Source organism: Numida meleagris, chromosome 1, assembly GCF_002078875.1.
Source record: "Numida meleagris isolate 19003 breed g44 Domestic line chromosome 1, NumMel1.0, whole genome shotgun sequence".
Lineage (NCBI taxonomy): Eukaryota > Metazoa > Chordata > Aves > Galliformes > Numididae > Numida > Numida meleagris.
Window position 1 is genome coordinate 60,988,768 of NC_034409.1, and position 13,046 is coordinate 61,001,813.

A 13,046-nucleotide genomic window follows, 5' to 3' on the forward strand; every position below is an offset into this window, starting at 1 on the left:
AAGCAATATAGACCAGTATGAACCCACCAGAGTTTAGGTTTGACTTTGGTGCTGCGTGTTTCCAGTCTCTACTTCATGAAAAGGTAAAAGAGATTGGGAAAGAAATGTAAGATGGGTACAAGGAGGATTATGGATGAGGAGGACAGTCTCTGTTCCTACTTTTCCTGTGGACTTGACACCTTTCCAGATGCAGAAGTAGCAGACGATCCACGCCAGCAGGAGACACAGAGCCAGCTCCCAGCGCACAGTGCCCAGTTTGTGAATACCATCTGTGAGTCCCAGGACTCTCTTCCTGCCAGTACCCAGGGAAAGGGAGAGAAGCATTAACACCCCAGACCCCATTAATCTAAACATACCTTTGCCGTTTTACCCCATGAAAAGACTAAATAGGTCTGCCTGGTCTCCCAGATGAGTGAATCACCAGCGAGCATTGCCAAGGGCTCGCTTCTCTGTCATTCCTATAGATGCTGTTCCACTGTGCCCTGCAGCTAGCCGAAGCCCTCCCACCCTCCCAGCCCACTGCAGTGTGCCCATCAGACCCACACAGCATGAAATCACCACCTGCTCCACATTGCTCCATCACGCTGGCAGCTGCTAAACAGACACTTCTCCATCCAAAGCAAGCTACCAATGTCATCATCAACCCATGGTTGCTTCTATTCCCCTCTTCTCCCCATACACTATGGACACCCTGCATATAAGTGGTCTTTACGTTTCCCACATCCTTTCTTCAGCCTCATTCCCTGGATACTCACAATCACCAAGGTGGACCACAGGAGAGCTCAGCCCTGCAGCTCATGCAGTCCCAGCAGCCCAAACCCACACTTAGGATTCCTAAGTACTCCTTTCTCCAAATCAAACCCCTTGCAGTTCCCTTTGCATTGTAGCTTGTGCAGAAACCCAAAACAACTATTTCTGAGAGGCTGCAGCCCTTGCTAAACCACAGATGTAAAGAACAGGGCAGGAAAGACAGCCTGGCAACATGCAGACTTTTTCTGCATCCATGGGTACATCTCTTCATGTTCTCTGTGCTCTTTGGTTGTTGCAGGGGACAATCTCACCCCTCTCAGGGGCATTTTAAGAGCTATAGGAGAAACAGTTACTGCCAAGGCTAATCCTCTGACATCCCTCTCTGTAATGAGACCTCCTTCAGTTGAGGAAACAACATGTTTCCAGCTGCCATTTTGACCTCTCTGGGCTGCAGTGAGAAGCCCCTCAAAGATGCTGACCTGGTGTGGGACCCCTCTTTCAGAGGTGATTAATTGCCTCCAGACCCATGGCCAAACCACCCTGAGTGCCTATCTGGTGCCTCACCCATCTGCCTCAGATGTCTCCTTCCCATGTACAGGGCAGACAGATAGAGCTCTTCCTTTGGCAAGATGTAGTCAGAAGAAGTGAAATGGCAGCTTTTACCCTTTCTGTAGAGGACTGATCAGTCTGCCCTGGCCTCTTCTTATGGAGTACACCCGGCTTACAGAAAGTCCTCATTTTCTTTTGGTACTTCTTTTTCACCCTGACATTTCAGTGCCAGAACATGTGCATGTGTGCACGTGAGCTCCCTGGGCAGGCATGTCACTGCAAGCAGCCTTCAGAGGGCATCTAGTTCTTCTGGAATCCATGACGATCTCCTTGGCAGCTCTGTGCATTGTGCTCCCTATGTCTGATATGTCCCTGGTTCTGACATGTGGCACCTCACTTGGCCTTACAGAATCCCCTCCCACACCAGCATATTTCCTGGATGAGAGAGGAGCCTGAACAGAAGGAAGGTGATCACGTACTCCCAAAACTCAACCACTGGGGAGGTGGCGTTTGCAGGCACAGTCCTGTTGTCCCAGCTGGAGCTATTCAGAAAGTCTACACAGAGATCTGCCAAAAGAAAAGGAAGTCAATGAGCCAGAGAAATTCTCCAAGGCTCCTCCATGAGGGATGCTCCTTCCCCACTGTACCCTAACCTTCATGCTGACTGTACACAGACTCTTCATGCCGTGCTACAGAACATCTCATTAAACTCTTGTATCTCATTAAGCATCTCATTAAAGCTTGGCTCTCCTCAGCTATGAGTTCCAGTCCAGGAGTAGGCAGAGGGCTTGGGGAAGGAGAGAGGGAAGGGGAGAGCAGTTCCCTGCCAAATGGAAACCACATGACTGCAAAATGTAGATTATTGTGGGGTAGCCACCGTAGATAGCCAAAATAAAAAAAGATACTAAAATACAAAAGATACAAAATCTCATTCTCCTCCCACACCACACATCATTTGCTATGCACACATACATGCCTATGTTCCCAAACAGCATAATTGCCTTCATGTTCCACTACACCATCCCCAATTCTGTCACGTAGTGTAAAATTGCTAAAAATGGAGGAAATGACATGCATCCAAGAAATGCACCTCATCATGCATCTGGCAAGCAAAAGATAGTCCACAGGAAAACAGAGGAATCCCAGCTCTGGCTAGGAAGCTTCAGCACACGAAGAGAACATCTGCAGTTTTCCTAACAAACAAACAACCCTCTCCCCCCCGCCCCCCCCCCAAAAAAACCAACAACAACAACAACAACAACAACAAAAACACGTTGGGGGAGCAGAAGGAATCAGATAAACAGATCCACTCTTTGGAAAGATGCTTACCTCTGCTGGGATGTAGGGGCAGAGGAAGCTGTGAGTAAGTAGCCCATAGGGTGGGGAAATTTAACATATCAAAGGAATGAATCACCACAGCCAAGAAAAAAAAAAGGGCTTTAGCTGCTGCCGAAGCCCTTTCCAGCTTGGCTTTGAACTAATAGCAAAACAACCTGTTCAATATGGTAAAAAAAAAAAGCCTGTCAAGCCTCATCGCATCCATGAAAGTTACCTCATATCTAACTCCACTTCCCAGGAACAGCCCAAGTGCCTTAAATAAAACCAAAGCCAAGTCTTTACTGCTGGGCATGGTTTTGTGAACTGTAGACATGAGGAAATGAGATCCTTGGCCAAGACAATGGGATTAGACCTGAAGAAGAGTGCTTTAAGAGTTTTGTGTTCCTGGTTCCTGCACTGGGAGTCTCGTACTGGCAAATCCTCCAGTGCAGGTTTGGGCTGATTTAGCCAAAAGTTGCGCATGTAAAGGAAAACAGCTGAGTGCCTGACAGCTACTGCTCCAAAAGCTCTGAAGGAGCCAAGCAGCAAAGGGGAATTGTAAGATAAATCACTGTGCCAGAGCTAATGAAAAGCTCTTGCCTTTTGAGGAGGTCTCAAGATTGGCTTGAAAACTCTCCTCAACCCATGTATCCCACTTCCCAGAAAATGTGGATTGTTCAGTGAAATCTCAATAATGAAAGCATCTTCATGCAGAAATAGTCTTACTGCTGCCTTCACAGGAATCCCTGGCCACAGAGCACCTCATGAGAGCAATCCCTCTGGACACCACCCTGTGGAACCCACAGTACAACTAAAAATATTGTCAGAAACCAAGACATTCATCTACAGTAAAATATTTTTAAACAAGTAAAAAAAATTATGTTTCTAGAAAACCCAAATAATTTCTAGGAATTAGGAAAGAGGAAGAGGAATCTATGAATCTGCGATTCTTTGATTGCATGAATCTGTTTGAAAACTGAGTTTCCACCTCCTACCTTTCCTCCCACCAGAAGGCAACCAGAGGAAATCGTACCTGAGTTCCAAGGGTTATTGCAGCTGGCCCATGGTAGCACCGTGGTGAATGAGCTGAACAGGTAGAAGAGTGCCCAGGACAGTATTATGATATAGTAGATGTTCAGATAGGTCTCAATGACCTGGGAGGAATATCCAATTCCTGTGAAGGAAAACAAAAGCCTTTGAGAAGGCAGTCAACCAGATACCAAATGTTGAAATTAGCCCCCTGAAAAGTCATAGTCCATGCTATGGTAAGAAGAGTGCAGTGCCAACCACATAGGTCACTAGAGAATAGAATAAGACCTACCTCTAGGAAAGAGAAGGGATTTTATGAAGATGGAAAATGTTGGTATGTCTAGACAGCTCTATGGTGGAATAGAGGGAGAAAACTTCACTGATGAGAGAATATTTTTTCTGATATTAATGTGCCATTATATTACACTGCCTCTCCTTCAGGAAAACTAGTCGTATAGTTTTGTAGTTGCCTTGAAAGAAAAGAAATGCAGGTGAGTTTATTTCTTATGGAAAGACTTGGGCAAAAAGGGTTCTCACTGCCTATGTAAACCAAGCATAAAATATGGTGATGGGACAGAAGTACAGATATAGGAGATGAACCCTGTCCTTGGACTCATCACTCACTGAGACACCAGAAAAGTCAGAAAGCCCGAATTCATCTGCTTAAAACTGGCTGTCTGTGCCCTTAGAGATACCACTGCTGCCTGCCTCCAGGCCATGTGCTAGTATTTAATCTGCCCAAACACAGACTTCTCTTTACTTGGCACTGGTGAGGCCGTACCCTGAGTACTGTGTTCAGTTTTGCGCCCCTCATTGCAAGAAGGACACTGAGGCTCTGGAACATGTGCAGAGAAGGGCAACAAAGCTGTGAAGGGTCTGGAGCACAAGTCTTATGGGGAGTGGCTGAGGGAGCTGGGATTGTTCAGTCTGAGAAGAGGAGGCTCAGGGGAGACCTCATCACTCTCTACAGCAACCTGAAAGAAGGTCATTGTGAGGTGGGGGTCGGCCTCTTTTCCCAGGTGACAGCGACAAAACCAGAGGGAATGGTCTCAGTGACCCAGGGGAGGTTCAAATTGGATATTAGGAAAAATTTCTTCTCAGAAGGAGTGGTGATGCAGCGGCACAGGCTGCCCAGGGAGGCAGTGGGGTCACCGTCTCTGGAGGTGTTCAAGAACTATGTGGATGTGGCACTGAGGGACGCATTTAGTGGTATGGTGGTGTTAGGCTGACAGTTGGACTAGACAATCTTAGTAGTCCTTTCCAACCATTACGGTTCTATAATTCTCTGTCCACAAAAGGGGTGTAATAGACTCTCCTCTGGGCAGGGGAATTGTGAAAGTTAAATTCATTAACATCTTAAAGCCATTTAGCAACCTTCCTCCAGGAGAAAATTAGCTCAGGAGTCCTGGTTCTTTCACCTGTGCCTTAGCCTTAGCCCAGATCCAGGCTGTCAGAGTGGTGGCTACAGCATGACAACTCCAGTATGCAGGACATCAGCCTCATCCTCTCTTCAGCATTTGTCCCAGCTTCCATAGAGGCGTTTGTCTGTCAATACATCTTCTTTCCCAGGCTCTGGGCTCCTCAAAGCTGAAGCACTGCAGCCCCTAGCCAGCACCACTCACTCTTAGTCACCTACAGGAATCACCTGCACAGACAGCAGGTATCAAGAGAGAAAACAAGGCTGCAAGAGTGAGGAAGGGAGAGGGAGTGGAAAACAAGGAAGGAAAAAAAGAAAGGAAAGAAGGAAAGATGGACAGAAAGGAAGAGAGAAAGGAAGAGAGAAAGATACAGAAAAAGAGAGATACGGAGAAAGAGAGATACAGAGAAAGAGAGAAGCAGAATAATGCTTCCAAAAGAGGTTCTGAGTCACTAATTTTTAGAAAGTGCTGCCAGCAATTCCTGTAAATTGCCTCACCTTCAAAGATGGGACAGATCTTCCTCCAGGCAGTGACCCCTCCTTGGCTGGTGTACTGCCCCAGCGCCGTCTCCAGGAGGAACAGTGGGATCCCACAGGTGAAGAGGAAGATGAGGTAGGGGATGAGGAATGCTCCTGCAAAGAGGGGTGAGATACTGCCTCAGGAACCTCTTTAAAACCTTACCTCACACACCCCTTACAGGTACCTTGGGCCACAGCTGGAATCCTCTAGATGTAAACAGAAATATTTCACTGAATTAACTATGTGGCCTCTGTAAAAGAGAAAGTACTCTTACTCCACCAGTTCTTGGAAAAATACAAGTCTGATCTGCCTCGTGATGCTGCAACACTGCTGTGTTTGGTCTTGGCCACAGCCTAGAGGTAAGGTAGAGCTGGGCAAAGGGAAAAGACCACACTGGAGAAATTGTTGTCATTCCCCAGCTTCATGCTCACTTTCAGCAGGAGTCAGGCAAAGCACAAGGAGCCCTTGCTTCACATAACCACGTTTGTTCTGCCTGTCCTGGGAGTCACAGAAAACTTGCTTGGAGGATACAAACCTGGAGGCTGTGGCATTTCTTGAGAAATAATAAATTTGTTGGGGTATAAATTCGCTTGAGACAAATTTCACATCAAATTTGACAAGTAGTTTGCACTGAAAGAATGGAAGTACAGGGATGGCAAGAGAGTATCTTTCTAGTATTTTCAAAATGAAAAAGTTTAACTTCTCTTGTCGGTTTTTCATTAAAATAAAGAGTGTAAGGTTTTCACACTTTCAGTCCCCTCCAAAGACAGACAGTAAAAGCAAAGCAGGTCAGGGCAGATGCCTTCCCTGTCAGGGTCCTTCCATCACACAGCAAACTTTGGTCACAAGCATCTCCCACTGCCAGTGCCTGGGGGGCAACTGCGGTGTGGGCTGCAGAGATGAGGGCCCTGTACTCAGCAGGACCAGGCTTTGTACCCAGGCCCCAATTCTCCCCTGCCAGCACAGCCACTTGTGCTGAAATTCCTTCTCACGAAGGATAATTAGCAATTAGGAACATTTCCTCTTGTTTTTAAGCCGGCAATGTTACAATAACAAGCTGATCCAGATTTCCCCTAAACACAGCTGTGCTGTAGCTACAGGGGACCTGAGGCTGGAGGCAGGGAGCCCAGTTCACAGCCTCCACGCAGGTTTGCAGAGCAGGGAGTGGGAACTGCTTATGCTAAACCAGAGGCAGCTACAAGACAAATCTGCAGGACAACTTTCTTATCCTGCGCATGCAGGAGCCTTCCAGCAGGCCAGGCCTCTCCTTTGGCATTATGTCTCAAAGGCTAACCCATTTTATTCTGAGCAGTGAGGGCTTTCTTACACCTTTCCTGTCTTGTCTCCCTTAACCTTCCCAGGCTGTTACTAGCTGACACTCCCTGCTTTGCTTCTCCACTAAAGGAGGCTCAGCACTAAGGCAGGCCCCAGAAAAAGACCTCCTTTCCTTAACGATTCTATAGCAACTTCAGGATGCTGAGAAATTAAATCAAATTTGAAGTGAAACCACACACAAATTTACACTCAGTTGCTTTACAAAAAGTTAACACAATTGGTAAACACAATTTACAACTTTATAACTGTTTCACTGCGTTCGAAGGTAGAGAAAGGTAACAGGACAACATTCTCGAGCTGGGAGCAGCGGAACACCATTATAAAAGGCAAATACCTTTTTTTGCAACAATGTCAAGGACTTTTCCAATGGTAAGGATATATTTTAGTGTCATGGGAAAGACAGTGTGTTGTCCTGTACTAGTTTGTTGGCCATTTGGTTCCCTGGCGCATTGGAGAGAGAAATGTACCCTCTACAGTTGTAGCATATTTTCTGCAACAGCAGTGTGTGAGTTGGGAGAAACGGACTCCCTTGTCGTAATCTTTTCCAAGCCTAGCCTTACTGGCCTCTGAATCATAGCATCAGATATTCCAAAATAGTTCAATTTAAAACAAACAAACAAACAAACAAACAAAGGACCTTTAAAATGAAAAAGTAGCCTTTCCACACTAATCAGCATATAAATTCCAAGGACTACAGAACTGGATACCATAGACATACGCTAAGTAAAGGTATCATCTAAGCCCAGGAAAGAACTTTCCATGCAAAATACATGACCTTTCTCTCAAAGCATCACTGCAGAACAGGCTGTTCAATAAGGTGTAGCACCAGTGTTCGCTATCCTGTGCTTTTCTGACTTAGTTTTGTCATCTTCAGTGCCTGCCATCAAAACCTCAAAGAAGGAAACTAAAGGATCTGCTAAAAAACTATCCCAGGTTCAAGTAAAGACTCTTCCTATTTTCTTAAATCATCTTCTTATCCAACCCCCTTCTGGCTCAGAGGTGACATTGTATTGACTCCAGCTTGATTTGGAAGAACTCCAGAAACAGCACAGGGGATTGGAATTTGGTAATTTTGGGATGAATAACAGCTGAAGCAGTACTCCGTTGGTGACAGCTCACAGCACGCAGGGGAAAAATGGCCTTTCAGACATGGTCTGCAGGGAAAAAACATTTAAGACAAGGGGAACACGCTAACAAAAGCTAGTGACAGTCAGTTATTCTCTGCTTCCTCCCCAGATACATTTTATTGTTAAGAGAAAGTTTATTTTTTAACCACTTAATGATTTTATTGCATTGTTATTGTGACAGGGGCAGCCACACAAGAAACGAAAGGGAAGGGAACAGATTCTTCCCGAGGACAAATTTCCCAAGCAGTGTGTTGACCACTGGGAGAACTGCTCCTGGGAAGCGGTAGCTTTGTCCTTCTTCCTTCCATCCTCTGAGAAAACCCTTCTCACGCATGTTCTTAAAGATGGCCCTTCTGTCTTATATTTGCCTATACAACAAGCCAAGGTGCTTCAGCTGGTGCCCTCCAACACTTCTGGAGACAACTGAGTTGTGCTGGCATAATAAAACACTGTTTTCCTCATAACCACAGGGTAGCCAGCCCAGTGAGAGGAGCTGGTGGGAGTTCAAGTTACCTGGAGAAGGAAGAGGGCACCCAGGTCCCAGGAAGGATGTACCGGGCTTTGGCAAGGGTACTGGCACCATCAAAGCCTTTCCTCCTCTGTAACAAGGGCCTGAGAGAGGTGGGGGTGACGGACAGGGTGGGAAAATTAATGATGCAAAAGGAGGTTGCCACTGGCTTTCCAACCCCTCACAGCTCATTTTGGAAGACCATCTGTGTCTCTGTACACCCAAGAGCCTCGAAGAGTTCCTAGGAGGGAGAGCTCTCCTCCTAAAAGATCCATTTGTAATTACAACTTGGCAGAGCTGCTTTGAGAAACAGCACCCACTGGGGACAAATAGACCCAGACACATGAGTGTATCCTGTAGTGCCGGCAGACCAAGGGCAACTCTTGCTGAGAACTTACCGCCACCATTCTTGTAGCAGAGGTATGGGAACCTCCACACATTACCCAGACCAATGATCTCTCCAGCCACAGACAGCACAAACTCCACTTTGCTGCTCCACTGGCCTCGCTCTTCCATTTCCTCCTTTTTTGTCTCTTCAGGAGTTGCAATTGCCCCATTGGGCTCTGCCTCCTTAACTGTGGCTCTTGTCATGGCTCTGTGGGACAGAGGAGAAATAGAGTGCATGTGTAGGGAGCTGCTGGCAGGAGAAGTAGCGAGGGGAGCAGTCACAACAACAGACCCATTCCTACTATCACCATGAATGAAAAAGTGAAGGAAAAATTTGCACTGAAAAATTTAGCAGGAGAAAGCACAGTTATGGAATCACAGAGCAAATTCACTCACTGCTTGAGGAGGCACACTGAATATGCCTGGGCCTACGAGGTGGCGCAAGGAAGACATCCTCCAATCTGTACTGAATTCTGAATTATGCGTAGTATCATCTTAATTAAGTGAGGTTAGCAGTTTCTTGTTGCAAAATACAATTTTCTATTGTACACAGTGTCCTTTTAACTGGCCAGTTAGTCTAAATCTAGCCTAAATTCACTCAGGCCTTACTGAATCTCCTTGTTGACATTTTCACATTGATTCCCAGCATTTGATTATAAAGAGAAGATTAAGTGTAAAGACAGGAATCTTTTTTGACCCATCTGAAATAATCCTCCTCAAAAGCATGCTCTAATAGGTTACCTGGTATAAGGATGCACATGGAAAGCACAGACCTAATACGAACAGGGTAGATGATGAACTGTGCCAGGGAAGTCCTGGCTGTAGCTACATCTGGCTTGTGGCTTCGCTGAGCAGAAGTTGGCCTTGGAAGGGCTGACTGGTGTCAGCAAGGGATAGATGTTCCCATGCTTGAATTAGGAAGTTACACTGGAAATAAATCTCTCCAAAGCAGCAACATCGCTGTTAAAGACTTCCACTCCCACTATCTGTAAGTGCAAAGAAACCAGGGCTTTGTCTCTTCACCTTAGTTTGCTGGTGGTTTGATAGGTATTTAAACAGCACATCTATTCTTTTCCTCTGTGAATCCTAAGGGGCCGTCCCCATTACCAAGGATCAGCAGAGACAGGGATCTGTGCTGCCCACACTGTTCATCTCTTCCTCTGTCCATCGATCTCCTCTGGACCACTGTAGCTGGATCTCCCTCAGGTGAAGTCCAGGCATGGCTCTGTAAGTGACTCAGTCCAGGGACCCCTCCCAGCCAGTAGAATGAGCAATACCTCACCATGCTTGACTCCACCTTACAGGACCTCCAAACCCATCTAACAATCTTTTGCAATCTCAGGTAGAACCAGGATACCATTCTCTCCCTCCTTGTACATTCTCTCCAGTTTTCTCACTTAGGGCTAGTCAGCTCATGGGCAGTAAAGACAATCAGGAAGCCTCAGGCAACTGGGAATAACAACACGTATTGTCTTATCAACAAGCTGGCCCAGCAGCATACAAACATCACAGCATTTCTTTTGGTGTTGTGTTCAATAGGGTGAGAGGGAAGCAGGATCACATTGGCCATGCTTGCACTTGCTTCATACAAGTCAGCATTGTTATCACTGTGTCTCATTTGCTTCTGCAAGTTGCCTAACGCAAATGAAATGATTTCCTAAATGCTAACCCTCTGGATATATCAGGTCCTCAGGCAGAGAGAGACACTTGCATATGAAAAGACAATTTTTAGTGAATGTGTGTAGCAAAGCAAGCAGGTTTTGGCAGAAGGCGTGTTTTTTGCCTCTGTCATTCAAGTACAGAAAAGAAACCAGATCACAGCATAAAACACCAATTGCTCTGTAAATGCCCAGGTCTTTGTTTCACCATCTGTCTTTGTGTCACAGGGCCCCTACTCTTCCCTTTGACATCAGCAGCATATTTCATAGAATCATAGAATCTCTCGAGTTGGAAGGGACTCACAAGGTTCATTGAGTCCAACCCCTGGCTCCACACAGCACCACCAAAACTCAGACCCTGTGTCTGAGAGCAGTGTCCCAATGCCCCTTGAACTCTGGCACTTGGGGCCGTTCCCACTGCCCTGGGCAGCCTGTTCCATGCCCACCGCCCTCTGGTGCAGAACCTGTCCCTAACCCCCAGCTGCTCCTCCCCTGACACAGCTCCGTGTCGTTGCCTCGGGCCCTGTTGCTGTCACAGAGAGCAGAGCTCAGCGCTGCCCCTCCGCTCCCTGTGAGGTGCTGCAGCCGCCATGAGGCCTCCCCTCAGCTCCTCTGCTCTGGGCTGAGCAAACCCAGGGGCTTCAGCCACTCTTCACACACCCGCCCCTCCAGAACCTTCCCCCTCTTTATAGCCCTCCTTTGGACACACTCTCATTGTTTTATGCCCTTTTTCTACTGTGGCACTTCAAACTGCACACAAGTGCTCAAGGTGAGGCTCCACTAGTGCAGTGTGGAGTGGGACAGTCACTTCCCTCAACCAGCTGGCAATGCTGTGCTCCATGCACCCCAGCAGAGTCCTTTCCATGGACTGTGAAGGCAGGAGACTGAATCACATACAAAGCTCTAACACTGCCTTTAGTAAGATGAGCTGCAGCAAGAGCAGTGGGGTATGAAGCACAGAGAAGGGCAGTTAAGGGCCATTGGAGGCCATTTTCCTGGCTACATGACTGCCTGCTGAAAAACAGTGCGCAAAGATTCTGATTCCCTGTCAAACCTGAAAGCTTTTCAGCCCCAGCTTTGCCCCTTCCACTTTGCTTCCCTGCTGGGCTGGATGTGGAGGAGAAGGGCTAGGCTCTGCCACCAGCCTTTTCCCGGCTTCTGAAGGACCCTCTCTCTGCTGCCTGCCTGCTGCAGGGCTGCCAGCTGGCTCATCAGTTCATTCAGATGCTGCAGCACAGCCTCCTCGGCTCTGAGAGTAGCAGAGCTCCTCGCACTGTCAAATGGGAGAGAAAAAATAACACGTACTTAATGAAACATGTTTGATCTGTCACAGTCCTTGGCATGTCCCAATTTGCTGCAGTCCAGGGCACATTATCAAGTACAATGATGCTTAAGTCTGGGCTTATTGAGGATGTCATGAGAATCTGACAGGAGAGGACTTAGCTAATTCTTTGCTTTTGTTCTTTTAATGCAAGGAAATCCAAGAAGCAGCCTATTTCTACTAATATTTGTGTTTTCCCTGGCTGTATGTTAGCCTTGTCTCACAGAAGGGCAGGTAAGCTCACCTTAGCCACCTCCTCTGCCCAACCCAGGAGGCAGTGATGAATGCCAGCCCAGAGACCCAGCACTGCTACCAGGAGGTCTGGAGCAGGACGTGGGCTCTGACCCCATCCTCTGGCCCCTGAACAGGCCAAGACGAAGTGTAGAATCTGGAATGCTGTCCTAGGAAAGCATGGATCAGCAGGGGACATGCTGCGCTTGTTGGTATATTTTCCTATTGCAAAAAAGGAGGAATTACCCAAGCTGTGGAAATAAACCTTTTCAAATGGGTACAGCTGGTACATTAAACTAGTGCCCAAAGTTTGGGCCCTTTGTGCCTCAAGCTCCCATTTCTCCCTTCCCAAGCAAAGTGACATACAGCATTACGCATCATATTTCCCTCCTCTGCATTGCCTGCTGTTTCTATGAGGTAGCCTATTCACACAACTCCTGCTTCTTTTCTGGAACTTCTACTCCCACTGTGCTCCTGCCCTGTATATTCTCAGGCCAGATGGGGTCTCAAATAGCTTCTTGTTTCCAGCTAGGAACAATATGAGTCTCCCACAGCAGCCCAGACACCCACTGTGTTACATCTTCCCTGACATGCATTTTCTTCTTCCTTTAGATTCTTCTGTCCCTAATACACAAGCTTAGAAGGAAGACTTTGCTTCTCACTGCCTGCCATTCTTCTGCTCTCCCTTCACCAAAGTTTGGAGAAAAATCCCCTGGCTCCGTCATTCTCAACCTCTTTTGTTCTTTTGCCATGAACTCCTTCCCATGGGTGAGATGCCCCTCATGCAGCCCACAGTTCTGCCCCTCATCCACCACCTCCATCCTCTGACCTCACCTCCTTCTGATCTCACCAGCCACTTTTCAGAGGTGTCCTGCTGTATTTTCAACCCCCAGAGCA

General features: G+C 47.1%; 1 protein-coding gene across 4 annotated transcripts in view; it reads right to left on the bottom strand.

Annotated features, from left to right (window-relative positions):
- The window catches only part of SLC6A12 (solute carrier family 6 member 12), a 37,973-nt gene that overhangs the window by 21,383 nt on the left and 3,544 nt on the right, over positions 1-13,046 (bottom strand). The window contains exons 2-7 of one of the 4 annotated variants that reach the window (XM_021389434.1): positions 11,652-11,870; positions 8,951-9,147; positions 5,561-5,695; positions 3,650-3,790; positions 1,779-1,866; positions 160-292 (exon numbers count right to left, since the gene is read on the bottom strand). In XM_021389434.1, the coding sequence (XP_021245109.1) occupies positions 160-292; positions 1,779-1,866; positions 3,650-3,790; positions 5,561-5,695; positions 8,951-9,143 (690 nt within the window). In that variant the 5' untranslated portion in view covers positions 9,144-9,147; positions 11,652-11,870. Of the gene's footprint in view, positions 1-159; positions 293-1,778; positions 1,867-3,649; positions 3,791-5,560; positions 5,696-8,950; positions 10,969-11,651; positions 11,871-13,046 lie in introns of those variants that run through there. The other 3 variants (XM_021389442.1, XM_021389430.1, XM_021389448.1) reach the window with 3 other exon arrangements.